At 48.0% G+C, this 27,449-nt stretch overlaps 2 protein-coding genes across 11 annotated transcripts in view; both read left to right on the forward strand.

The window, feature by feature from the left end:
• MON1B (MON1 homolog B, secretory trafficking associated) lies at nucleotides 1-11,488 on the forward strand. 6 transcript variants are annotated; one of them, XR_014256993.1, is made up of 7 exons: nucleotides 111-245; nucleotides 661-818; nucleotides 2,689-3,009; nucleotides 3,551-4,370; nucleotides 4,738-4,885; nucleotides 8,016-9,463; nucleotides 10,285-11,488. XR_014256993.1 is itself a non-coding variant. In XM_082439068.1 (6 exons), the coding sequence occupies exons 2-6, from the start codon at nucleotides 671-673 to the stop codon at nucleotides 8,214-8,216; spliced, it is 1,638 nt and encodes a 545-aa protein (XP_082295194.1). In that variant the 5' UTR covers nucleotides 1-115; nucleotides 661-670; the 3' UTR covers nucleotides 8,217-11,488. The 6 variants fall into 6 exon arrangements, 4 of the variants coding, with proteins under 4 accessions (XP_082295194.1, XP_082295191.1, XP_082295193.1 ...); XR_014256994.1 differs by having other exon boundaries at nucleotides 8,016-8,380; XM_082439068.1 differs by having other exon boundaries at nucleotides 1-115; nucleotides 8,016-11,488.
• Nucleotides 10,287-27,449, forward strand: part of SYCE1L (synaptonemal complex central element protein 1 like) — a 22,934-nt gene continuing 5,771 nt past the window's right edge. The window contains exons 1-11 of one of the 5 annotated variants that reach the window (XM_082439186.1): nucleotides 10,287-10,358; nucleotides 14,470-14,532; nucleotides 16,255-16,314; nucleotides 16,506-16,580; nucleotides 17,160-17,207; nucleotides 17,474-17,528; nucleotides 18,720-18,803; nucleotides 19,051-19,114; nucleotides 19,969-20,038; nucleotides 20,125-20,212; nucleotides 20,407-22,472. In XM_082439186.1, the coding sequence (XP_082295312.1) occupies nucleotides 14,511-14,532; nucleotides 16,255-16,314; nucleotides 16,506-16,580; nucleotides 17,160-17,207; nucleotides 17,474-17,528; nucleotides 18,720-18,803; nucleotides 19,051-19,114; nucleotides 19,969-20,038; nucleotides 20,125-20,212; nucleotides 20,407-20,731 (891 nt within the window). In that variant the 5' untranslated portion in view covers nucleotides 10,287-10,358; nucleotides 14,470-14,510 and the 3' untranslated portion in view covers nucleotides 20,732-22,472. The other 4 variants (XM_082439187.1, XM_082439188.1, XM_082439189.1 and 1 more) reach the window with 4 other exon arrangements.

The raw sequence follows: 27,449 nt of genomic DNA on the forward strand, positions 1-27,449 counted from the left end.
GAACGGTCGGAGGGGACCGGCTTCGCTTGATTGGGCCATAAAGGAGGCAGTGCCGCCCTCCGTACTCCGGATTGGCTGAACGTGAGCCGCACCCCCCTCACGCCGGCAACCTTGGGTACGAGAAGTGGCCTGGACTCGCCCCCGTTAGCCGCTGGTGCGGGCGCGGTGGGAACGAGGGCAGAAGGGGGTCTGGGTTCCGGGTCAGATCCGACGTAGATCCGGGAGTGGCGCGCGCCTTCTCTACGGTGAGGGAACACGAGTGGGCTGCGGGAGAGAGGGGTCCGGCGCCCAGCGAGCGAATAAAGCTCCGCAACCGGAAGTGTCTTCAGAGCCGCGTCGCACCCGGAAGTGTGGCAAGTGAGCAGCCACACCCGGAAGTGTGATGCTTCCGCGGCTACGGGAAGTAATGGTACCTGGCCAATTGAGATACGGAATTAAAACAGGTGTCTATATATCTTTATTTCCAGAGGCTCGGTAGAGCCTCCCTTTTCGGAAAGTGTTGGAGGTTGCAAGTATGTGGTCGTGTTTTTGAATGCCTCATCCTGTTGAAACGCGAGGGGAAACGAGCCCCAGGAGTGTGTACAAGGGGGCCAGGTTCAGTAACAGCTTTTAAGAAGTTTCTTTTGCTGTGGGTCACTCTCCATTCCCCTCCCCCCACAGGGATGTGCAGATGGAGGCCGGAGGAGGCACTGCTGCCCCAGCCCCCGGGGACGCGGAGGACTTGGAGGAGATGCGGTTCCCCAGTGAGGAGGCTAGAGACGGTGGAGGGATTTGCAGGGACCTACCCGGTACTGGAGATGCGAGCGTGGAGAAAACAGGTATGCATTCCCTTCACTGGGGTATTGGAAGGAATCCCTAGGGGGTGTTATTGTTGAGGGAGGTCCATGGGGGACAAGAGGGGAGCCTTTTGGGACTCGGGGAAGTAGTTTAAACCATAGCTTGGGTCAGTGGGAAGTCATTGTGTACTCACGTTGTAGTTTAAATCATTGAGGAGTGAAAAAGAAATCAGTGGGTGTCAATGGATGTTCACTGGGGAGTTGGTATGAATTTAGGTAATTGAAGAATCAGAAAGGGGTCCGTTGGGGTTAGAGAGGGGCACTGGGGATTTAGGATGTTTAGGTCAGTGAATGACCAAAAAAAAGTTAATAGGGTCAAAGGGGGACTATACAGAAGTCAGTCCCCTTTTGACCCTTTGGGGTCTTTAAATCATTGAGGTGGGAAAGGGGATCAGTGGGGGCCAGTGGGCGCTCAGAGTATTTACATCATTGAGGAGTTGATGGTAGTTGTTGGAGGGAGTCTTTAAGGAACCAGATCTTAGTGGACGTTAATGATGATCATTGATGGGGAGACAGTGGACATCAATGAAATTATCTGGAGAGTCAGAGGACCAGTAGGAAGATCTTTGAAGACTCTGGTGTATGTGTAAAGGTATAGAGTGGAGGATCAGTGGAAGTCATTGCGGAATGAGTGCTCATTGACCACTTTGGAATTAGCGGATGTTAATGGGGTCATTGGGAAGGATCAGTACACATCACTGAAAATCAGTAATTGGGTGGGGGGGCGTCTTTGAGAACTTGTTGGCAAGTATTGGGAGTAGGTACTTGGGGACTGTCAATGAGAAAATGAGGGAATATGAGGTCATTGGGATTTTATGAGGAAAGTATTGATACATAGTTGCCAGTGGATAACACTGGTTGTCACTGGGGATCAGTGGACATCTACTAAAATAAATGGGAGGGTAGTCAGTAGAGGGCAATGAAACTGTGGATTTCATTGGTGAATGTTAATGATGGTCATGGCGAAGGGCAATAGAGGTCATTAAAGTCCTGTGTGTGAGTGTATGTTATGGTGGTTATTGTAGGGAGGGGAGTGGATATCAGTGAGAATAAAGGGGAGTCATATCAATGAGAATAAAAGTCAGGGGAGTCAGTGGAGGTCATTGGAAGTCTTGGATGTTAGTAGAGGTTAATGGTGGTCATTCTTGGGAATGCAGTGGACATGGAGTAGATTAAATTGTGGGTCGGGGCAGTCACTGAAGGTCATTGAAGACCCAGGTATTAGTGACGTTTATGTGGGGTCATTGGAATATCAGTGAACAGCAGTGGGAATGAATAGGGGGTGAGGGGCGTCCTAAAGATCCGGACGTTAGTGGATAATCATGGCAGAATTTGGATTAGTGATCATCACCAAGGCTGGGAGTCAATGGGGCCATTAGGATCAGTGGACATCAGTGAGAATAAATAAGGGGTTAGGGTAGTGAGGGGCACATTCAAAGACACGGATGTTAATAGACATAATGGTAGCTATTGAGGGGTGAGTAGATACCAGGAAAATAAATGAGGGGTCAGAGATTAATAGGGGAATCATTGAAGATGAAGATACTGATAATCATTCAGAGGCAGAGGGGTGCTTTGAAGACTTGGGAATGGCAGTTATTGAAAGGGGAATAGTTAGTCTGTAGGGATATAAAGGGTTCAGTAATGACAGTGAGATGGGATTACTGGAGTTTTAGGGGGATCGTTGAAACCTAAGTGTTAGTGGATGTCATTGAGGGGCAGAGGAGACACCTGGAGGTCTGTGTCAGCAGCAGGGGGTCATTGCAGGGCTGGTAGGGATTTGGTGGGTCTGTGGGCACATGGGGTTAGTGGGAGTCCACGGGCAGATGACTCACCAGGGCCTCCCTTTCAGGATCCGAGACCAAGGACCAGCCACCCGGCCTGCTGCTCCAGCCCGAGGCTCCGTCATGCACCTATGGGCTCTGGGGTCCGGGAGCCTCTGAGAGCAGTCCCGTGGGTGGCCCTGAGAGTGGCTCAGGGGGCCAGGGCGGGGACCCCAGTGACGAGGACTGGCGCAGCAAGCGGAAGCACGTGTTCGTGCTGAGTGAGGCCGGCAAGCCCATCTACTCGCGGTACGGTAGCGTGGAGGCATTGTCGACTACCATGGGTGTGATGACAGCTCTCGTGTCCTTCGTGCAGAGTGCAGGAGATGCCATTCGCGCCATCTATGCTGGTGAGCAAAGGGGCAGGAGGCCGAACAGGTGACGGTGACTGGGGCTATGGCTGTCTGTCTGGCAGTAGGTCTTTCTGGCTGGCTGGCTGCCTGGGGGACTATCCAGCTAGTTAGGAGTGAGTCAGTGTGTGTGGAGGCTGGCCAGGCGTCTGTCTGCCCAAGGGGTCTGTCTGTCTGTTGGCCCTGCTGGGTTCTGAGTGATTAACTCACTGGGATCTAAGTAACTGGCTGGATATTTCCTTCTTGCCTGAGAGGGTGAGTTTGGGGGCTGCGTGGCTGAGTTGGTGTCTTTCTAGCTCTGTTAGTCCTTGCCGCATCTTCCTCACTCCATGCTGTGTGCCTGACTCCCTGACCATCCCATCGTGTCTCTGCAAATGTCCAAACTCCCCCAGTTTGTCCTTACCTTAGTGCTGTGTCCCTAGAGTGACCGTGTGGGCTTGCACCAGGAGTGTATGCCTTCCGGGGAGGGGTGGAAGAGTCCCACCTGAGCCCGTCTTGTCACACTGACGCATGTCTACCCCCTGCCCCTTCCCTCCCGCAGAGGACCACAAGCTGGTGTTCCTACAGCAGGGCCCACTGCTGCTGGTGGCCGTGTCACGCACTCCTCAGTCAGCAGCCCAGCTGCGGGCGGAGCTCATGGCCGTGCACGCACAGATCGTGAGCGCCCTGACGCGCGCCAGCGTGGCCCGCATCTTCGCGCGCAAGCAGAACTACGACCTCCGCCGCCTGCTGGCCGGCTCGGAGCGCACTCTAGACCGGCTTCTGGACGGTGTGGAGCGGGACCCGGGTGCCCTGCTGCTGGGCGCCGTGCGCTGCGTCCCTCTCGCTCGCCCGCTGCGGGACGCGCTGGGTGCGCTGCTCCGACGTTGCACGGCGCCCGGCCTGGCCCTCTCGGTGCTGGCGGTTGGCGGTCGCCTGGTGACGGCAGCCCAGGAGCGGACTGTGCTGGCCGAGTGCCGGCTGGACCCAGCCGACCTGCAGTTGCTGCTGGACTGGGTGGGGGCACCGGCCTTTGCGGCGGGCGAGGCCTGGGCGCCTGTGTGCCTGCCCCGCTTCAACCCCGATGGTTTCTTCTATGCCTACGTGGCCCGCCTGGACGCCATGCCTGTCTGCCTGCTGCTGCTCGGCACCGACCCCGAGGCCTTCCACGACATGGCCACCTGCCGGCGCCTGGTCGAGGACGGCATGCACTCCCTTGGGGCCATGCGCACCCTCAGGGAGGCTGCCAGCTTCTCCAGCACCCCATCGGCCAGTGCCTCGGCCTACAGTGTGCAGGCTGTGGAGGCCGCCGGCCTCCGGCACTTCCTCTATAAGCCGCTGGACATCCCCGACCATCATCGCCAGCTGCCCCAGTTTACCAGGTGGGCCCCTACCCTGCGGGCAAGTGGCCCGGTGGGAAGGCTTATCTAACTGGAAGGTTCGGCAACTCATAGCCATGAGTCTGGCGAGAGAGCCAGCCATGCTCTAGAGAGATGCAATAGAATGGGCCTGCCCGATGCGGGAGGCTCAGCCAACAACCTCGAGAAACCCCCTGTTCTAATGGAGAGGAGGGCCCCAGGACTCAAGGAGTCCCCGAGTTTGATGGGGAGCTTCGGCCCTGAGAAGCCTCCAGTCTAATGGGGGAGGCTCAGCTCCTAACTTCACTGAACTCCCTAGACTGAGGGGAGATAGGCCAGCCAAGAAAGCCCTAGACTGACCTTGTCCCCCCACCCCCGTCCATCACTGCAGCCCCGAGCTGGAGGCCCCGTACAGCAGAGAGGAGGAGCGACAGCGCCTGTCCGACCTGTACCACCGCCTGCACGCGCGCCTCCATAACACCTCGCGGCCCCTGCGCCTCATTTACCACGTGGCTGAGAAGGAGACGCTGCTGGCCTGGGTGAGTTGAGTGGGGGGCTCTGAAGGAGTTAATTGCCCCACTTCAAGCCTTCTTTCCCTCCCCTGTATCCCCTCCAGCTGTGACGGCCTCCTTCAGGTGCCCCACGCCTTGGCCTGGGCTGCGGTCTTGCCTCCAGAAGTGTCCTGGCCACTCCGTGTGTCTGTGAAACCCAGCAGCCGCAGTGTCCAGAACCTTTAGTTCCATCATTCTGTTGACCGTTCCCTCGGTCAACAGTAACCATCTGGTAAATACCAGAGAAACAACCAGTAGAGAGTCTGGTGGTTTTTTGGGGTTTTTCCCAGAAAAACAGATTTATTTTTAAAATTTTAAAATTAGTGAAAACGTTTAAAATGTCCTAAGTAGCAATAACTGTCTCTGTCAGACAATACAAGTGTGAAAATTGCTAGTAGAAATATGAAAAGACGCATACTATTGCAGGTAAAATTGAAATACAAAGTTTTCTGAATTTCATTCAATAACGGGTTTCCAGATATTAGGATCTTCTGCCATCATGTGGAAATTTTTGAAATTACACTTACACAAAAAATTCCTGTATCTGACTGGAGTATTGCAGTCAATACTAGAAGGAATAAATGAATCCAGTTGTAAACGAGGTAAATATTCTTAGAATTCAGTGAAAATTACCGTGCACAGTTGCTCCTAGTTTCTGTCTTCTTCCAGAGAGAAGATGGTGTTCATTGTAGCTTAAGGAAACTGCATGACAGACACTCAACTTCTTTTTCTGTTTCCAAGATTCTTAGCAGTTATGCCTAGGGCTCTCCCAGTTCATGATCTTAAATTTCTTAAATACTTTTTAATTATTATCTCTTTCCATTCTTAGGCACTTAAAACACAAAAGTGCCAAATCTGAATTTGTTCTTCACATCAAACAGAAATTAAGTTTTCTTCTTTTTAGACACATGCATTGACACTTGTAGACAAGCCAGCAGTCTGCAGTAGAGTGTCCACTGGTTAGCCACCAGCAGAGTGTCTCTGACTTTCAAGAGGCCCCGTTATCCACCATCACTGTGCTCGCCGATTTCCCATGAGCCCCGCCCACGTGTCTGCAGGTACCAGTTGAGCTTTGACTCCATGAGTTCCCAGCACTCTTGAACACTACAGGCTTGGTCCCCTGCTGTGCCTTCCACCTGGGGTATCCTTCCCTGGGGTCTCTTCAGGGCTCCTGTCCTCACTTCCCATGGGTCTATTCAAGGTCAGCTTCAGGGAGTTTGGTCACGTGACTCCACTGGAAATGGCACTTTCCCCTAGATTCTGCTGTTTAGTGCATATTTATTAAACCATTTATTTGCATGCCTGTTATGTATCAGGCATTGTTCTAGGCTGAGAATTTTATTTAATTTTTAAAAATTTCTTTAGCTTTCATTTTCAAGCAATTTTAGACTTACAAAGAAGTTGCAAAAAGTTACTTTAAATAGGTCCTTCATGTAGTTTCTCCAGATGTTAACATAACCACAGGAACTCATTAAATCAGGGAATTAACATCAGTACAATCACATCTTATCCACAGACTTCATTCAGACTTCACCACTTGTCCCGCTAATGTCCTTTTACTGGTCCAGAATCCAGTCCAGGATCGCATATTAGATTTATTTATTGTGTCTCCCTAGTCTCGTTTATTCTGGAACATTTCCTCAGTCTTATTTTTGTATTTTATGACTTGGGCACTTTTAGAAAGTACCAGCCAGTTAGTTTGTAGAATGTCCCTCAACTTGGGTTTTTCTAATATTTTTATCAAGACTAAATTGAGGTCATGCATTTTGGGCAAGCATATCACAGAAGTGATGTTGTGTCCTTTTCTGCTTCATATCAGGAGGACCACAATGTCACTGTGTCCCATTGATGATGTTAACTTCGATGACTTCATTAAGGTGGTATCTGCCAGGTTTCTCCACTTTAAAGTTGTTTTTTGCCCTTTGTAATTAGTAAATATCTTGTGGTGATTATGTCAGTGTTCTCTTTTTCACCATATTTTCATCCGCTGATTTTAATATCCATTAATGATTTTTGCCTTTGACAGTTGTTTCTCTGGTATTTACCAGATGGTTACTTTTCTAACTCCATCATAACTTCATTTATTGGTTGAGATTCTACTGCATGGAAGAACTTTCCCTGCTCCTATTTATTTGTTGAATTTTGAATTTTATATTATGGAATTTTCTTGAATTCAGTGGGCTAAAATCTTTTCCTTTCATTTATTTTTGTGCTCAAATTGTCTCTGAGTTAGCCAGCAGGAGCCATGATTTAGCCAGACTGGCCCCTGTATCTTTTTGACACATCTGCATGACTGCTGAAGCACTTCTTACTTTCTGGCACAAGATATTCCAAGCTCATTTTGTACGTTCTCTGTGCCAGTCCTGAAATTGGCCATCTATCCAATGAGCCCTTGTACCTTTCAGTGGAGGATGGTATTTCAAAAACAAGATCTGGTAGGCCCAGGATTTTAAATCGGGTGGTCAGGAAATGACATCCACGTGGAAGGGGAGGTCACAGGTCGTGTGGGTGTCTCCAGGAACAGTACACCTGGCAGAGGGAAAGGACTGTGCAAATGCCATGAGATGAGGCTGAGCCTGGTTATGTTTGAGGAACAGCAAGGAGAGGCTAGAGTGGCTGGAACAGAGAGAGTGAGGGGGAGAGCAGAGAGAGGTGATGTGGAAAGGTGCTGGTGACCTGGTCAGGTTAAGCCTCTCAGGTTGGTGTGAAGATTAAATTGAGTTAATCCTCCTATTCTGCCCAGGCTACAGATGATAGAAACAGGTGTGTGGAGCTTAGAACAGGACTTCGTATACAACCATCGCTCATTAAATGTTAAGCACTGTCGTCGTCATCCCCAGTGCACAGACGAGTGAACTGAGGTCCAGAGAGTGTACATACACACACACAGAGCCAGCATCACCCAGCTGAAGCCACCAGCTCTCGCTGATCCCTTGGCCCACTCGTGATACAATAGCGTCAGCTTACCCGCTTTAGCCCAGTGACCAGGCAGCGCCAAGGAGGAGCTGCTGCCAGGTGCACCTTCCAAGCGGGACAGGTATGGGGCTAGGGTGGGGTGGACAGCACCGGGCATGGCCAGCTCCGGCCCAGCTGACCCTGTCTCCTCTCAAACCCCCAGGTGACCTCCAAATTTGAGCTGTACACCTGCCTCAGCCCCCTGGTGACCAAGGCAGGTGCCATCCTCGTAGTGACCAAACTCCTGCGTTGGGTGAAGAAAGAGGAGGATCGTCTCTTCATTCGTTACCCACCCAAGTACTCCACACCCCCAGCAGCCTCCACGGACCAAGCTTCCCATAACGGCCTGTTTACTGCACCTTGAGAGGCAGAGCTCCCAGACTGGGCCGTGTGGGCCAGGGGGTGGCGGGGGGGGGGGCGGTTGCTGGTGGTGGTGTCTGTGGCTGGTCCCTGTCTCCCCGGGCAATGGAGCAAGATCTGGGGGGCTGCCCACACATGAGAGATGGGTGGCGGCGTGACGGCACACAGGTGAGCCGGCTGCTTCCCCGGCCCCCTCCTGCCCCTCCACCTCTGGGGAAATCCTTAGGACGCCCTCTTCCCCTCCCTCTGCCACGCCTCCTTCACTTGGATGATGTTCCAGCCTCCGTCAGGGACCGTCTCCTCCAATCCTGGCCACCACACCCTCTGTCCTGCAAAAGGGGTCTGCCTCCTGCATGGGATCTCAGCCCTGAGGGTCCAGGGCTGGCCAGGGTCTCCTTGGGTGGCCCACGGGGGTTCTGGAGTTGGAACGCAGGACCAGCCTGTGCCCAGAAACGGCCTGAAGATATTTTAAAGAAAAAAACTGCACATAAAAAGCCTAAAACCGATCCCCATAAGGACATTCCTTTGCGCTTCATGTACTTCATCTTTACCCAGTCAAAAATGACCCCCATCAGTGTTGGCTGCTGCTAACATTAATAAGATGGTCTCTAGCATCTGCCTGGCTGTGTAACCTGGGGCAAAGCACCTGACTTCACATGGTGGCTGAGATCCAGAATTTTTACATAGATCCACTTACCTTCCACGGCTCATTCTACTCACTCATGAAACGCAGATACCTAACCTCTCATAGGCTGTTAAGTGAGGATGTGTGAACGAAAAGGGACTCGACGCTTGCGTACCACCACACGGCGCATGGACATTTGTCCCAGACTTGCACAACCTGCACAACACAAGCATCCTAGAGAGGGAGCTAGCGACACCTGCCTGTAATTTCCATGCGTGCACGCAGCACTCACTCGCCAATGACCAAGACCCTAGTTTTGCCCTTCTTTTCTCTAACCTGGAGTTGCAGGCCACCACGCGCGCGCGCCAACTGTCGCTCGGGGGCTCTGGGCTGTCCCCTCCCGGGAGCGGAAAGCCCATCGCTCCTCATCCTGGTCAACGGACGCACAGAGACGCACTAAACGCGTGCGCTCTGCACAGCCTATCCGCCCTCGCGTGAATTTTTTTTTTTTTTAAACCAATCATCGTCCAAAGCGCAGGCGCGCCAGTCGTGCGTGCGTTGGAAAATGGCGGGGAAGTTGGAGCCTTCGGAAGTGGCGCCGCTGGAAGTCCTTGAGGAGGATGAAGGTAGTGAGGGCAAGTGGGCCTCTGGCAGCCAGGGTAGAAGGAAGGGAGGCTTCGTCCCCTTACAATAATGAAATATTGATAGCAGTACTTAAGGAAGAAAAATTGTAAGCCTTTTATAAAAAGAAAAAAATGCTCTGCAACAAAGTGCAGATAAATAACATGTATAGTCTCAGCAGCTCGATTAACTGTTGTCAACTTTATTGGCTATATTGCTTATTTATTTTAAAGTAAACAATAGACTAAATACTTCAGTATGCATCTCTTCAAACAAAAGAGGGGTGGATGGTCTCAGAACCCACTCAACCGCTGCCATAGCTAAGAAAATTAACAGTAATTCCCCAATATCATCATTTCACACCCAGCCCATATCACACTTTGCATGGACTCTTAAATCTTAATTGTGAATGGCCACTCCCACAGACGGCTTCTTTGGAGAAAATTCTCCAGGGCATTTTGTTGATATTGACACCCTACACCCCAGTGAGAGGAAAGACAATATTTTCCTAGAGGGAGTTGGAAATTTAGGTCTAGCCAAAAGAAGAAAATCTCCCAAGACAATGATCTCCTGTTAGCCACTAACATTTTTTTTAATTATAGAAATTTTCAAAATGTACCAAAGCACAGAAAATAGCATGATGAATGCCCATGTACCCATCACTCTGTATCAGCTGTTTCGACTCTTGGCCCTCCTTTCATGTATCTCTGACCACCTTTCCTACTCTTTAAACCATCATATTAATAAACACATTGGATTGCATCTTTCCAGCTATATCTATGCAGATGACAACAATAATTATGCACTTGTATATTGTCTCTCTTAGGATGTGAGCTTCATGAGAGCAGACCGTTTATTGCCCTTTCCCCAGCACCTGAAACAATGCCTGCTTGGCATATAGTAGGTGCTCAGTAATTTTTTTACTGCATGAATAATGAAATAACTAACACTGAGAGCTCTCTTAGATTTTGGCCTCACATTGAGTGCAAGCTTTCAACAAGAAATAAGACAGATGCCAATAAATCTTCCTTATTAAGCACTTAGTATAGCTGCCACTGTGCTTTAAAAAAAAAAAAAAAAAGACTATTATTATCAAATTTTTTTAAAAAAGGAAGTTATGGTTAACTTCACCAGCAATGGAGAAAGTTGAAAAGCATATCAAGTTACCATTTCTAACCCATCAAAATTAGCTTTAGAAACGTATATCTGGTATTTTCTTATCTCCAGTCACCATGCTTGGTAATCTTAGAATACACAGATGTGTGGACCAAGCAGGGTCATTGGAATGTTGCTGATGGAAGTGAAACACAGGAGCAATCACGGAAATGACTAAATTTAGGTATATCCATGCGTTATGGAGTGCCTGTATAGTGGACATTTTTTCTTAAGAAACAGGAAAAAATAATTAAATTCCAATTTAATTTAATTAATTAAAATTAATTTTAAAAGGAGAAGATGGTGATTCATTAACAGAGAGTGAGCTTCAAAAGAGATCATATTCTTATGAGAGAAAAGCAAGTTGGGATTAAAAAAAAGAAAAAAAAAAAAAAAGAAGAAGAGGCAGTTCAACTACAGCCCTATGTGTGCTGCTTAGAAAAATGTCTGAAGGCTAAAGGCCTAACTGGTGCCTCTCAACAAGGGACTTGGATTTTGGGGACTGTGTAGAGGTGGAAGCATTTTTGTAATTTTTTAAAAAGGAAAATGTAAGTAGTGCTAAATAATATGAAAATATAAGAGGAAAAATGCTGAATGGCATCTGAGGATCATACATTAATATTGGTCAATATTAACATCTCTGTTTTGATGGTTATACTGCAGTTGCCTGGTAGAGTCCCCTTATAAATAGCAAATATATACTGGAATATTAAGAAATAATGGGTCAGGATGCCTGCAATTTATGTGCAGTAATGCTCACAAATGGGAAATCTGATACAAGGGCAAATAGCACTGTGGCCTGTTTCTACAACTTTCATGTATTCAATACATCTGAAATTATTTCAAAATAAAGTGTTTCAAAGGGGTTCATGCTCTATAGGCTTTGTTTTGTCACACTGATTTTTTAAAACTTTTGTCAAGATGTTAGCTGGACTATTGGAAAGATTTACTGATCGCCTATGATCTTACTGCGTGACTAGGACTAGGAATGCAGAGGATCATGTGGTAGTTCTGTTTTTAGTTTTTTAAGGAACCTCCGTACTGTTCTCCTTAGTGGCTGTACCAATTTACATTCCCATCAACAGTGTAGGAGGGTTCCCTTTTCTCCACACCCTCTCCAGCATTTATTGTTTGTAGATTTTTGGATGACGGTCATTCTGACTGGTGTGAGGTGATACCTCATTATAGTTTTGATTTGCATTTCTCTGATAGTGATGTTGAGCATCTTTTTGTGTGCTTTTTGGCCATCTGTATGTCTTCTTTGAAGAAATGTCTGTTTAGATCTGCCCTTTTTTGATTGTGTTTTTTTTTTTTTTAATATTGTGCTGCATGAGCTGTTCGTATATTTTGGAGATTAATCCCTTGTCAGTTGTTTCATTTACAAATATTTTCTCCCATTCTGAGGGCATATACCAGAGAAAACCATAATTCTAAAAGATACATGTGCCCCAATGTTCACTATTTACAATAGCTAGGACATGGAAGCAACCTAAATGTCCATCAGCAGAAAAGTGGATAAAGAAGATGTGGTACATATATAAAATGGAATATTAGCCATAAAAAAGGACAAAATAATGCCATTTGCAGCAACAGGGATGGACCTAGAGATTGTGATACTGAGTGAAGTAAGTCAGACACAGAAAGACAAATATTGTATGACATTGCTTATATGTGGAATCTTTAAAAAAGGGTACAAATGGGTACAAATTTACAAAACAGAAGTAGAGTCATGGATGTAGAAAACAAACTTATGGTTACCAGGGGATAAGGGTGGGAGGAGGGATAAACTGGGAGATTGGGGTTGACATATACACACTACTATATATAAAATAGATAACTAATAAGAACCTGCTGTATAGCACAGGAAAGTCTACTCTATACTCTGTAGTGGCCTATATGGGAAAAGAATCTTAAAAAAAAAAAAGAGTGGATATATGTATATGTATAACTGATTCACTTTGCTGTACACCTGAAACTAACACAATGTTGTAAATCAACTATACTGCAATAAAAAAATAAATGCAGTGGAGAGGAAAAACAGAGATGGAGCTTTCACAGAAATGGTTCAACAAGCCAGCTGTGAAAGACATATGGGGACAACCAGGGGAAACCACATATGTTGTGGGCATTTTATGATATAAATGATCCGATGATTAGTGATGATTGCTAATCTTGTCGGTGTGACTATAGGATTGGACTCATCTAAGAAAATGTCTTCTAGTAGTTGAGACTTTCTTTTTTTTTAGTTGAGACTCAATGAAGTATCTAGGGATGAAATGTCATGAAGTCTGGGGTGTGCTTGAAAATACTTTAGCACAAGAAAAACATAGCTGAAGCAAATATGCTTTTTTTCGGCTGAAGCAAATATTAATGATTGTCAGATCTGGACAATGAGTAAACTGGAGTCCATCATGGTATCCTCTCTACTTTCATGTGCGTTTGGAAATTTTCATAATATTAAAAACAAAACAAGTAATCACAAATATCTCCCTTCGTTATTAAAATAGATTTAATTTTTTTTGTTTCATTCCAAATATTAAGAATATTTAAAGAACTTAAAAGTCTCCAGAGGAGACATACCAACCAATGCTACCAGAGAAAAGCAATGAGATGTATGCAAAATTAAATTAATACATACCAATTTGTAAAAGATCTCAGGCAAGACAAAAAGATGTAAAGAAAGTGAACATATCACCAAACATTTCAACAAAATTTAATAAGCTTAGGTCAAGAAACCCTGATTTTTTTTTTCCCCCGAGGCTCGTGGGATCTTAGTTTCCTGATCAGGGATCAAACCCAGGTTCCGGCAGTGAGAGAGCTGAGTCCTAACCAGTGGACCTCCAAGGAATTCCCAAGAACCCCTGATTTACAACGTGAGTTTTAATGGCTGCAAAGAATTTTATCCTCTGAATGTGCTGTAGTCAACTAAGGTATCTTTAAGTTGCTTCCGTCGTTTAAGATTATGAACAATGGAACAATCTTGCCCACCATCCTTAATTATTTCCTTAAAATGTCTAGAGGTGGAATTTCTGATCCAGAGGAGTTGAGTAAGTTTTTAATCTTTACTACCAGAAAGTTTGAAATAAAATGCTGTTTTTGCCTATCCCATTGGCAAAAGTGACAAAGGTTGAAGTTTCCTTTTTTTTTTTTTTCCGGTTGGGATTGAGGGGAGCAGAATCCTTCACAGGTGATGTTATGTTCTTCCATCAGGAGGCTTATAATATCCAGTTGTCTTTCGTGGATGTTAGCAGCCATTAGTAAACCATTTCTTAGACCCATCATTTCTTTAAGAATTTGCAAATGGTGGCCTATAATGATTTTAAAGAAATTCATATGAAATTGTTCTGTCCTACTGCATTGCTTAAAACTTCATACTGATTTTGAACAGCAGTAGCAGCAAAAGTGCATCCCCTTCTCTCACACCTGAATTTCATTAAAGGGATGTCTGTGGTGTTCTTTGACCTCACAGGAAGAAATGGCCATTAGGGGTCCTGATTCATCTAGCACACACCATCAACCCTAGAGACACAAGATGGGGTCCTGGGAGTTCCTTGGTGGTCCAGTGGTTAGGACTCCATGCTTTCACTGCCAAGGGCCTGGGTTCAATCCCTGGTCAAGGAACTAAAATTCCACAAACCGTGTGGTGCAGCCAAAAAAAAAAAAAAAAAAGGACAGGGGTCCTGCAGGGACCCTGCTCTGGCTGGAAAGCTGCTCCTCAGCCTATCTTTGGTTCAGCCCAGGGGTGTCCTCAGAACCCAGTGAGGCTTTCTTCCTCCCTGCCCAGATTAGCTTGGACCTTTCCTCAGTCCCCTCTCACTGTCAGTGGATGCTGTAATTCTGATTTTCATCTCCACAGGTGAGACCAAGTCTTCAAAGAAGACTGAAGATTTGCTGGAAATGGTGAAGAAGCTGCAGAAAGGTCATGTGTCTCCTCGTGTCTGAGGCTTAGCCTGAGGTTTTGAGTCAGGAAGATGTGGTTCAAACCCACCCCCTCAACTCACAACCTTGGGAAATTATCCCATTGCACTTTCTCCCTCTTGTACAATTTAATTCTTTAAACCAAAAACACAACTTCAAAATTCAAGAAGTATAAAGGGATGGAAAACCCTACCCTCCAACACTCATTTGCATGCATGCACACACACACAGACACACCCACACACCCCCACACACACTCACACACACACCAGCCATCCATTTCCCTGACCCATAGGCCAGCAGCAACTATTTTTAAATTCTTAGGTATTTTTCTAGACATTTAAAAAAATACATTCTTGGGTGTGTATTCTTTGCCCTCCTTTTTTACATACAAATGGCAATGCAAACAGCTTTGCACCTTGCTTTGCTTGTTGATGGCAGACTGGGAGGCAGCCACCATCCAGTACCCACAACAGGGCTGGGGCAGAGTTCTGGCCGTGTTTGAGGTTGGATCCCCCCCAGTCCATCAGCAGCTTAAAATACTACAATCCACTGGTCTGTTCCAAATAAAGGGGAACCTCCCCTTCCCCTGACTCCGTGGCCACATGCAAAAGTACATTGGAGCTGCTGCCTAGGCTAAACTTAGGTAGAGGAATTGCGTGACTGAAAATGCAGTGACTCTGCCCGTCTCCAGTAAAACAAAGACCCCAGGGATTTGTATCATAATCAGCACCTCGGAGAGCACGCAGTCACCTGGAAGTCACAGGAGATGAAGCTGGTGGCCTCTGAAAATCCAGGACTTGAGCTTAACTCCAGAGTGTCTCATAGGCTGGTAGTGAGACCCAGCGAGGGTTGGGCAGATTTTTATCTCAACTCTGTGCTTCCAACCTTGAAACCAGAGAGGGACGAGGAGAGCTTCCCCATACGGAGCACTGAAATTCGGACTGTGGGAAGTTAGCAGTGACCCCCTAAAGAGACAGTTGACCTCCCTGTCAATGGAGAACTTGATAGCTGTCAAAATGAAAAGTGGCATTTTCCCCATATCTCCTATGAGGCCAGCACCAGAGTCCAGGTGGACAGAAGTGACAACCCACCCTGCCAGGCTTTTCATGGGGGCGCGGGGGGTCTCCCTTGTCTCCCACCACATTCAGATTTCCATGTAGAAGCCTCTACCACGTCCCAGGAGGCCCTGGGCGATCTGCCACTCCCACTTGCCCACTTGGCCTCCAGCTGCTCTCCACTAGCTCACTAGGGCCACACGAGCCACAGCAGACTGCTTGGCCATATATTTTGGGCATGCGCCTCACTCAGCCCCACTGCGGGGGCTTCGCACTCATTGTCCTTCTGTCTGGCATGTCCCCCACTCCACACTCCCCAGCCCACAGAACTGCAGGGCTGTCTTCCTTCACGTCATTGGGGGCCTCTTCACATCTCAAGAGGCACCTTCTACCCTTTCATTCTTCAGCCCCTTGCTTCACTTTATTTCCCTTCCTGGCGTTTCCTGCCACCAGCACTGACATCATGAATCTTTGTTTAGTGTCCATCTCTCCCACCCAGAATGCAAGCCCTGCAAGGGTTTCTTACAGAGCCTGGGACACGGCGCACACTCGATGAGTGCTGACCCATAGCAGCAGAGACACAGTGGCGACGCCCGCGCCCCTCCTTCTGCCTCAGACAGACAGGCATCTGCCCTCTCCGGCTCAATCTTTCTTTCCTTCTGCAGAGGGAAGCCTGGAGCCACAGGTCGAGGACCTGATTAACCGGATTAATGAGCTTCAGCAAGGTAAGCTCCGGGATGCAAGACGGCCAGCTGCCCAAGAGGGACCTGGGCTTTGAAAGCCTCCACTTCCTCATCTGTGAGATCCAGGCCCCTCCAGGTTGTCTGAAGATGAGTGTGCAGTGTCATGGTCTGTGAGAGAATAGCAAGGCTAGAGGCTGCACTCACACCGTGTCTTCTTCCCTTTTTTGACCCAGCAAAGAAGAAATCCGGCGAGGAACTGGGAGAAGCCCAAGCTCTCTGGGAGGCCCTGCGTAGGGACCTGGACTCCTGTAAGTGGGACCAGAAGAGGGACCCAGCGATCTCATGACCGGTGCTGACGTTGCCGTGCGCACCTCAGGGTCTTCGCACAGGCTGTTCCCTCCACCTGCGAGGCGCTCGTCCTACATAATCCGCATTGCCTCGTGCTTTACTGAGTCGCCTTTCAGCTCTCAGCTGAAACTTCACCCCAACAGGTCCACCTTGATGGCCCCCTCTAAAAATAGAATACCACCTTCTCTCACTCCCCGGCTTGATTTATTTCTTCACAGCCTTTATTTCTACTTGACATGGTGTACTTTTGTATTTCTCATCATCTCTACCCTCAGTATAAACCATAGGCATCCTACACAGGGAGCCCTGCAGTCCTTCACCCCGTCGGCACTTACAGGGAATGTGCGCCCCGAGCGGGACAAGCTGGCTCAGGATGGTCCCCAGCAGGAGACGGGTGCACGGTTGGTGAGGAGGTGCCTCTCCTCCCCTGAGGCCGCATCACATCTTCTGTGTGACCTTGGGCCTTCCCTTTGCATGAAGTTGCAGTCAGGGCACAGGGTGAGTCCCCTGGAGACTCAAAGTGTCATTGTGTTTTCCAGTGAATGGAGAGAAAGTGCACCTGGAAGAGGTTTTGAGCAAAAAGCAAGGTATTTACCAACTGCTTCGTCCTCATTATTCTACCCCATCACCCTACAAATGCCTGAAGTTCTCAGCCAGAGGAATCCCCCCGACACCTGAGTCAGGGTGCTTCCCTCTCTGCTCAGATCTCTCCCTTGGCTGCCATCTGACTCGGAGTAAGCACTGAAGTCCCTCAGTGCCCTCCAACGCCCAGCATGATGTGAGGCCCCTTGCTTCTACCCAACCCTGACTTCTCAAGAGCTCTCACAAAGCCCCTTGGTTCCTCTCCCCACAGAGGCACTGAGGACCCTCCAGTTGCACTGCCAAAGGAAGGGAAGTGAGGCTCAGAGGTAAGAGGTCCTGCCCAGCTCTTCCCCGCCTTATTCCCCAGCCTGAAGGAGGAGTGGGCAAGAGCTAGGGAAAATAAATCTTGGACACACACCCCTCATTTTCCCTTTCTATAAAATCGAGTAGCTAGACAAGACACCCCTGCTCATCATTAATATTAAGTGGTGGTGTTAAAATGAACTCATTTAATCATTCATTGCTAGTTTCTTTATCAAATAAATTTCATCCATTGGTATTATTCTAAGTCTTCCCCTATTGGTTAGCCAGCTCTTCTGCCATCCATTCATTTGTTTATCTGTCTACTCATTTATGACCCCAGCCACCCATTTACCCAGCCGTCCATCTACCCACCCATCCACCCACTGTCCCACTCATCCATCCATACCTCTATCCAACTATCCAACTCTTCATCCAGACAGACAGCCATTATCTCTCCAGCCTTCCATCTAATCATCTTTCATCCATCCAATCATTCATTCATCTTCTCTCCACCTTTCCAGTCATCCATTTGACCGTTCATTTCTTTACCCAACCATCCATCCAGACAGCTATCCATCCTTCTGACAATCTTTCCTTTATTTCTCCATCCATCCATCATCCCTGCACTCATCATTTCTCTAACCAGACATCATCTCTCCAGCCTGCCACTCACCCGTCCAGTTCATGGTCCATCCAGCCATCTATCTCTCCATCCTTTGAACCTTTACATTCTTGTGACCAGAAGTCTCAAATGCTGGCACATCATGGTTTTAATAATGTGGGAAAACTTGATGATAGATAGTTAAAGTGTATATGTGTTTAACCACACCACACCTCCCACTGTCTGGTGAGCAGCTTATGTTCGTTTATCAACTACTCCTCGCGATGACAGTACCACCATCTTACATATGAGGGAACTGAGACCCAGAGAGGTTAACTAACTTGTCCAAGGTCACAGCGGAATAGCAGATCCAGGCCTCAATCTAGGACTTTATAATTTATGAAAGTAAACTACTGCACCCTTCACAGAGGTTTCTTGGGAAGGCATGGTTTGATGGGGGACAGAATGGACAGGGTGACAGTGTCAAGAGAGGCCCATAAAGGTTCACATTTGCTCAGAGGAAAGGAGGATGGGGATGCCCAGCCCCTCTCCTGCTGGAAGGAGTGGTGGCTCATTCAGAGAATATAACTGAGCGTTCTCTTTCCTTCCCCAGGAAGTACATGTTGGCGGAGCACATGGAGCACATTTCTCTCCATAACTCTCTGATCACAGAGAGTCAAGGACAGAGGAAGCCGGGGTAACCCTGGATCTAGGGCCTGGGGTGGTGCGGTGTGGGGCATGGGAGTGGGGCTTGCATGAGGGAGAGTTTGTTGGAAGTGGTGCTGTTCGAAGCAAGGCTTGGAGGAAAAAGCCCATAAAGGGGCTCCTAGCAAGGGAGCACCAGGCAAAGATCTGAAGGCCTATGAATGAGAAACCCCCGGACTGGGCCAGGCTGCGTGTCAGTCCTAGCATGTGTTTTCTCATTCCTGGATGTCGGCCCCTAGGTTGCACGTGGAAGAACGGCTGGAGGATTTGACAGGCCAGCACAAGGACCCCTGGGAATTCCACGTGAGCCATTATCATTGCCTCAACCAAAGCCACTCCTCCCCTGGCTTCAGTGTCTCTGCTCATCAGCCCAGGGCCCACCTACTGCTCAGGCCCAATGCCAAGGGGTAGTCCTTGACTCCTTTCTTCCTCTCACCTCCTCAACTCAGTCCTTCAGCTTCTACCTTGAACCCAACCACCTCTCACCATCCCCCACTGCCACACCCAGCATCCATTGCCCAGAGTGTTGCAGGAGCCATTGCTGATCTTGCTTCCCTCCTGCTTGCCTAGAGTGCTTATCTTGCAGTGGCAAATGGGAACTCTGAACCAGACACGGTCAGGCCATTGGTTCGCTCAGCCAGTGTCTCTGGATGTGTCCAGCAGCATTCCAAAGGGGCCAAGTCTTTGCTGCCCCCAAGTTGGTTAGGAGCAAGGAGATGCATACCCAGACTCTAAACAAGAAAATAAGTAGCTAGATCATGTAACGCCAGTGGGGAAGTCCTCTCTGAGCAGGTGTCATCTGAACACAGACACGAGGGAAGTAAGTGAGGAAGCCATGCGGGTATCTGAGTGCCAATGTCCCTGGGAGGCTGAACTGTGCCTGGGGTCTTTGAGGAAGAGCAAACAGTGGGGCTGGGGGATGAGAGAGTGGGAAGAGATGAGGTTTAAGGTACACGGGGACGTGGGGAGTGATTGAGGGGGAGAGCATCTCTGCCAGCGCCCGGCCACAGCAGAAGCTGCACACTGAATTAACGGATAGCTGAATGAATGAATGAATGAATGAACGCCCTAATTCAAGTAAGGACTTTCCGAGAGGCGCGAAGGAGGAGGGGCCAGGAGGACAGCTGGGCGGACAGGGCTCCTCTCTCTCTTCACAGATGCTGAAGCAGCGACTGTCCCGGGAGATCCGTGCCCTGCAGAGCAGCAAGGAGCAGCTGCTCACCGAAGGTGGGACTCCCGCGCGGGGTGGGGTCGGAGCCGGGGCGGCCGGCGGGAGCTCCCGGCCCCGCCCATGACGCCCCGCCCACCCGCAGAGAGGCAGGCGCGGGCCAAGCTGGAGACGGTGGAGAGCCGGCTGCGCTCGCCGCCCGAGGTCCAGAGCGCCCCCGCAGAGAAAGACGGGTAAGAGGGGAGAGGAGGAGGGGAGGGGCCGAGGTCCGCCCCGCCAACACCTCCCCTTCTGCCCCTCCCAGAAGGGCGGGGCCTCCGCGGGCTGGGCTTTCCTCCCGCCGGGGCTCAGTGCCTCAGTCGCTTCCTCCCTGTGCCCCCTCCACACTCCCCCTCTCTTCCTCCCCTCCTCTGCCCCTTCTCCGCAGGCTGAAGGCGGAGCTGGAGAAACTCGGGGGGCAGGTCCCCGCCCAGACCAAGACCACCCCAGAGGACAGGGCCGGAGAGGTAGAGAGCCCGGGATGGAGGCCAGACGGGCCGAGACAGAGCGGGCGGGATGTCCCCGGAGCCCCTCTGAGAGGGGGGTGTGCGGGTGCAGGGCGTCCTCGGGGGGGGGGGCGGGGACAGGGAGAGGGCGGCGCGGGCCAGCGTGGGAGGGCGCCAGGGCCCCAAAGCCTGACTCCCAGCCTCCGCAGGCCGGCCCCCAGCTCCCCAGCGAGGGCGACCTGGCGCCGCCGGCGGAGCTGGCCCTGACGCCCCCCTAGGCCAGTAGGACCCACCCGGCCCCACCTTCCTTCAAGGCCCGCCCGGAAATAAAGGCGACGTTTGCGGACCATCCTCCAACTCCCCGGCTGAGTCTGTGCCACAGGAGCCATTGGGGCTGGGGGTCGTGCCCTTCCTCTCTCCGGGAGAAGGGGGAGTGGTTCAGGAAGTCTGGGCGGGGCCTCGCCGCACTCCGCCCACCAGTCCCCTGGCCGGCTCAGGCCGCAGGAGCTCAGTAAAAGCTCCCGACAGCTCAATGGGTGGGTGTCAAGGCCGCTCCATCTCCACGGCCTCATCTCGGGTTCATGAACCGTCTGTTTTACCAGTAAGGGCTCGAAGGGACGTGTTAAAAACCCGCTGCAGGTCCTGTCGGTCTTCTGTGGTTCCGAGTAAGATCCCAGAGTCCCTGCATTACCCGCAGACTCTCTCGGACCTGCTCGCCTACCTGGCCTCGCCTCTCACACCCTCACACATTTGCTTCAAGCTACACAGCTGATTTTCCACCCTTCTCCAAGCACCTTGTCATCTCAGGGCCTTTGCCCTGCTGTGTCGTCATCTGGGGTGCCCTTACCCTAGTCTCCTCGGACTGCAGGGCTGTTAAGGATGTCAGCTGCTCAGGAGGCTGGCCTGGGGGACCCAGTTCCAAAGGGCACCTTGCCACCCGCTAAGCATGTGTGGGTTAAACAAGCATTTGCTAAATGTCTGCTTGTGTACCAGGCACTATTGTAGGCCCCGGATTTTAAGTAGCAGGGTCAGGGAGGATCTCATTGAAGTAGTGGTGCCTGAGCAGGGAGGTGAGGGGGCAGGTGAGGGAGTGAGCCCTGTAGGTGTCTGGGCGAAGGTGCACTGGACAGAGGGGATGGCGCCTGCAAGGGCTGTGGAGGGGACTGAGTTTGTTGAGTGTCAGGAGCATCTGGAGGAGGCCAGTGGGATGGAGCAGAGTGGGGTGACGAGGCACGGGATAGAATGTTGGTCCTGGAAGGGGGACCCCTTCCAGGGCCCGAGAGCGGGCTCTTGTCCAACACTCGGAAATGAATTGTCCGAGGAGACACACGTGCTGACAAAGCAAGAGACTTTATTGGGAAGGGGCGCCTGGGTGCAGAGCAGCGGGGTAAGGGAACCCAGGAGAACTGCTCTGCCACATGGCTCACAGACTCAGGTTTTATGGTGATGGGGTTAGTTTCCGGGTTGTCTCTGGCCAATCATTCTGATTCAGGGTCCTTCCTGGTCTCCCTTTGACATTTCCCGAATTCTTCTGGTTGGCGGTAGCTTGTTAGTTCTGCATTCCTTACCAGGACCTCCTGTTGTAAGATAACTCCTACAAGTGGTTACTCTTGGGCCTGGCCAGGGCAGGCGGTTTCAGTCAGTGATTCCCTTAACAATATGAGAGACTTCCTGGGGACCCAGGCAAGATGGCCCTTGTCTGTCTAGTCTGTTCTTCTCAGAACAGAACCTGGCATATAGTAAACACTCAGTAAAATGTTAGCTATCACTAATTACTATGATGATTTATTATTCCCAATCCATCTGTGAAGGAAACTCAGATGCATGAATCACTTAGAATGGGAGCCTATAATCCATTAAGTATTTAATAAATCGTTCATATCATTTATTATTATTATTACTATTATTATTATTCCCAGGCTACAGATGAGAAACACCAGGGTGTATATTTCTCTTGGAACAGAGAGTTTCATGCAAAAAATATTCAATAAATGCTACCTATCGTTTATTATTCTCATTACTATTCTTGTTATTCCCAATCTAGAGATGAGGAAAATTGAGGCAGTGAAAGTATACAGTAAGTCCACGATAAATGTTGGGTCTCACCGTTGTTGCTATTATTATCCCAAGTCCACAGACAAGGCCCAGAAGGCTTTAATCCCTGTACCATGGCTCATACCAGGTCCAGCTGACCCCAGGCCTGGGTCCTGATCCCCTACCCCACTGACACTGCCTGCACGCCTTAGACCACTGTCCAGGGATCTTTAGGGAACTTAAATGTTCTCTTCTCTATGTCACACAAATGGAGACAGCCTGGATATACAGTGTGATACACAAGGAGATGGTTGGTGCACAGGACTGCCTCTCCCAGACTGAACTCTCTGAAAGTGGAGACTGACCCGACCCAGCTTGTAGAATACTCACATCTCAAAAGGCACTGGGAAAGAATGCCAGTTCCACCACCAAGGGCTCCTGTTGCCTAAATTCAGAGGTTTTACAAATATCTGCAAGCCTTTTGAGATAATAGGGAATGTTTGGGGCTTGGTAAAAAGAATAGGTGCGCTTTGAATTGTTTCTAGAGCCACATGTCTGATCTAGTAAAGACCAGATTTGTAAGACAAGTACATTTTTTAATTCCTCAAAAGATTGGGGCCCACCTGAATAATATGGAGGTTGACCCATTCACCCAACTACATTATCCTCAATTTGCTTCTTTATATCAGGGAGAAGATTTTCCACTAAGATGGAAATCAAAAGATTCCTATGTTCTAGATTTAGAGCTATGTGTCTTTGGAATGTTATAGTAAATCCTTCCACAAAGGCTTCAGAATGTTTTTCCCCCCGGTGGGTACATAGTTTTATTTTAGGTTGAAGGAGAAAGCCTAAAAAAAAAGTTCTTATCAGGTTCTGAATATCAGTTTCCAACTTGGCCAACTTCTGACCAGAGAGCTACTTTTAAAAAGAATCCTTTCAGATATCTTGTCAGGCTTCAGCCGAGAAAAACAGTAAATATTCCTGGCAGTATTGAACAACCGCTTGGATGTGTAGGGGTGGAAAATTTTCCGCCTTCTTCCCTTCTAAGTTCTTTGGCTGGTCTAATAATTAAATTGATATGAGAGATTAACAGGAGAAACTAAAATTTATGGAGCCCTGTAAAGATATGAAGGCTCAAAAGACAGCCAAGTAACAACATCCTATATAATACCTGAGCTAAGAAAAGGGTTGGGGGTTTGTTGATACCAAGGGGAGGAAGGTCATTCACAGGAAGGCAGAGGAGATGTTCAGAAAACAAAGATTGCCTGGTTAGGCACATAAGTTTCTTAGGTGAAATTGAAACCACACACCTCAGATGTGACTCAGACCAGACCAGAACTCAGGCTGGGTCTTGAACCCATGGACTGAGACTTGAACCCACTGTCTTTTAATTGAAGTCGCACACCTGGTCTCAGGACTTAATGAAGCTCAAGTTCTTTATGTCTTATCGTAGAAAGAATTCTGTGAGAGGCAAAGTGATAGGTAAGAAGTGGATTTGTTTAGAGAGATACACATTCCATAGACAGAAAGCAGTCCATCTCAAAAGGCGAGAGTGGCCCTGAAATATGGGGTGGTTATTTTTTGTGGTCTGGGTAATTTCATGGCTAACAAGTGGAAGGTTTATTCCAATGATTTTGGGGAAAGAGCGGGGATTTCCAGGAATTGGGCCACCAACCACTTTTTGGCCTTTTATGGTCGGCCTCGGAATGGTCATGGCACCTGTGGGTGTGTCATTTAGCATATGCTAATGTATTACAGTGAGCTTATAATGAGGCTCAAGGTCCACTGGACATCAAATCTTCCACCATCTTGGGCCTAGTTGGTTCTAAACAGTTTATGTCATATCCTCAACAGCCATGTCATTCTTTTAAAGGTTGTGCCCTGCCGCCTTCCCTCCTGTTTCAAAATGATATCTCTGATAATAGTTTTCTTCCTGGTATAGCCCTTCTTTCCAATGTAAATTAGGCAGCTGAAGGGAAGGTGAAGAGCTTTTCCTGAATCTGCTGGGTTCTTGGTTGCCGTTAGCTCAAAAAATAATCCTCATGTGTAAGTGGCATATTTTGGGGTGGCAAAGCCCGCTCCCCTTCAGATGCAAGAGCTACTCCCAAGGAGGGTGCAAAAGATACTACCCTCCCAAGACCCAAACCATTCCCAAAAGACAGCCGAGAGAGAAAGATGCGGACAGTTGCCTTGAAAGCCGGCAACAATCAGTAGAACTCTAGTTGCCAATGGAGTGCAACCTGCATTTCTTTCTGGCCACATTTTGGGACACCCAACCTGATAGTTCCAAAGCTAAGTTCTCAGGACACAAAATGAGACAAACAAAAAAGCAAAAGCTGTTCTGGGAGAGAAAGATTCAACAACCAATGGGTATTAACAAAATGAACGATAAAAATCATATGATCGTATCAATAGATGCAGAAAAAGCATTTGACAAAATTCAACATCCATTTATGATAAAAAAAAAAAAAAACCTCTCAACAGAGTGGGTATAGATGGAATGTACCTCAATATAATAAAGGCCATAGATGACAAGCCAACAGCTAAAATTATATTCAATGGTGAAAAAAAGCTGAAAGCTTTTCCCTTAAGATCAGGAACAAGACAAGGATGCCTACTCCAGACACTTTTATTCAACACAGTATTGGAAATCTTAGCTAGAGCAATTAGTCAGAAAAAAGAAATAAAAAGCATTGAAATTGGAAAGGAAGAGGTAAAACTGTCGCTGTGAACAACATGATTTTGTATATGGAAAACCCTAAAGACTCAACCAGGAAACTGTTAGAACTAATAAACATACTTAGTGAAGTTGAGGTGTTAAAAAAATCGATATACAAAAACCTGTTGTGGGGACTTCCCTGGTGGTGCAGTGGTTAAGAATCTGCCTGCCAATGCAGGGGACATGAGTGTGAGCCCTGGTCCAGGAAGATCCCGGACCGTGGAGCAACTAAGCCCGTGCACCACAACTACTGAGCCTGCGCTCTAGAGCCTGCAAGCCACAACTACTGAGCCCACGTGCCACAGCTACTGAAACCCATGTGCCTAGAGCCTGTGCTCCACAACAAGAGAAGCCACCGCAATGAGAAGCCTGCGCACTGCAACGAAGAGTAGCCCCCACTTGCTGCAACTAGAGAAAGCCCGTGAACAGCAACGAAGACCCAATGCAGCCAAAAATAAAAAATAAATAAATTAAATAAATAAATTTTTAAAAACCCATTGTGTTCTTATACACTAACAACAAACTATCAGAAAGAGAAATCAAGAAAATCTCATTTACAATTGCATCAAAAAGAATAAAATACATAGGAATAAATTTAACCAAGGTGGTGAAAGATCTGTACACTGAAAACTGTTAAGACATTGATGAAAGAAACTGAAGAAGACATAAATAGATTGGAAAAATTAATATTGTAAAAATATCCATATTACCTAAAGCAATTTACAGATTCAGTGCAATCCCCATCAAAATCTCAGTGGCATTTTCACAGAAATAGAACAAATAATCCTAAAATTTGTATGGAACCTCAAAATATCTTGAATGGCCAAAGCAATACTGAGAAAGAAGAACAATGCTGGAGGCATCATGCTTCCTGATTTCAAACTATATTACAAAGCTACAGTCATCATGGGACTGGCATAAAAACAGACACATACATCAATGGAATAAAATAAACAGCCCAGAAGTAGACCCAAGCATATATGGTCAATTAATTTATGACAAAGGAGGCAAGAATATATCAAAACAATGGGGAAGAGACAGTCTCTTTAGTAAATTGTGTTGGGAAAACTGGACCACTATCTTACACCATACACAAAAATTAACTCAAAATGGATTAAAGGGCTTCCCTGGTGGCACAGTGGTTAAGAATCCACCTGCCAACACGGGACAGGGTTCGAGCCCTGGTCCAGGAAGATCCCACATGCCGTGTAGCAACTAAGCCCGTGTGCCACAACTACTGAGCCTGCACCTAGAGCCCGAGTTCTGCAACAAGAGAAGCCACCACAATGAGAAGCCCGTGCACTGCAATGAAGAGAAGCCCCCGCTCACTGCAACTAGAGAAAGCCCGCACACAGCAACAAAGACCCAATGCAGCCAAAAAAAAAGGATTAAAGACATGAATGTAATACCAGAAACCATAAAACTCCTAGAAGAAAACATAGGCCGTAAGCCTCTTGACATTGCTCTTTGTGATATTTTTTTGGATCTGACTCCAAAGGCAGTGGCAACAAAAGCAAACATAAATGAATGCAACTACATCAAGCCAAAGAGATGCTGCACAGTGAAGGAAACCATCAACAACATAAAAAGGCAACCTACTGAATGGGAGAAGATATTTGTAAATCATATATCAGGTAAGGGGTGAATATCCAAAATAGATAAAGAGCTCATAAAACTCAATAACAAACAAACAATCCAATTAAAAAATGGGCAGAGGATCTGAATAGACATTTTTTCAAAGAAGACATTCAGATGGCCAACAGGCACATGAAGTGATGCTCAACATCACTAATCATCAGGGAGACATAAATCAAAACCACAATGAGATATGACCTCACACCTGTCAGAATGGTTATCCTAAAAGGAAAAGAAATAATAAGTGTTGGTGAGAATGTGGAGAAAAGGGAGCCTAGGTGGGAATGTAAATTTGTGCAGCCACTATGGAAACAGTATGGAGGTTCCTAAAGAAATTAAAAATAGAACTACCATATGATCCAGTAATTCCACTTCTGGATATTTATCTGAAGTAAATGAAACACTGATTTGAAAGGATATATGCCCCCCTATGTTCATTGCAGTATTATTCACAATAGCCAAGTTGTGGAGACAACCTAAGTGTCCATCAATAGATGTATGGAAAAGAAAATGTGAGATACAGACACACACACACACACACACACACACACACACACACACACACACTGGAGTATTACTCAGCCATAAAAAAGAATG

This window comes from Balaenoptera physalus, assembly GCF_965194825.1.
Source record: "Balaenoptera physalus genome assembly, chromosome: 19".
Taxonomy (NCBI): Eukaryota; Metazoa; Chordata; class Mammalia; order Artiodactyla; family Balaenopteridae; genus Balaenoptera; species Balaenoptera physalus.

Coding starts and splice junctions, on each gene's coding strand:
- MON1B (XM_082439068.1), top strand. CDS start 671: ATGGAGGCCGGAGGAGGCACTGCTGCCCCAGCCCCCGGGGACGCGGAG. Junction 819..2,688: donor TGCGAGCGTGGAGAAAACAG/GTATGCATTCCC, acceptor CCTCCCTTTCAG/GATCCGAGACCAAGGACCAG. Junction 4,886..8,015: donor AGGAGACGCTGCTGGCCTGG/GTGAGTTGAGTG, acceptor TCAAACCCCCAG/GTGACCTCCAAATTTGAGCT.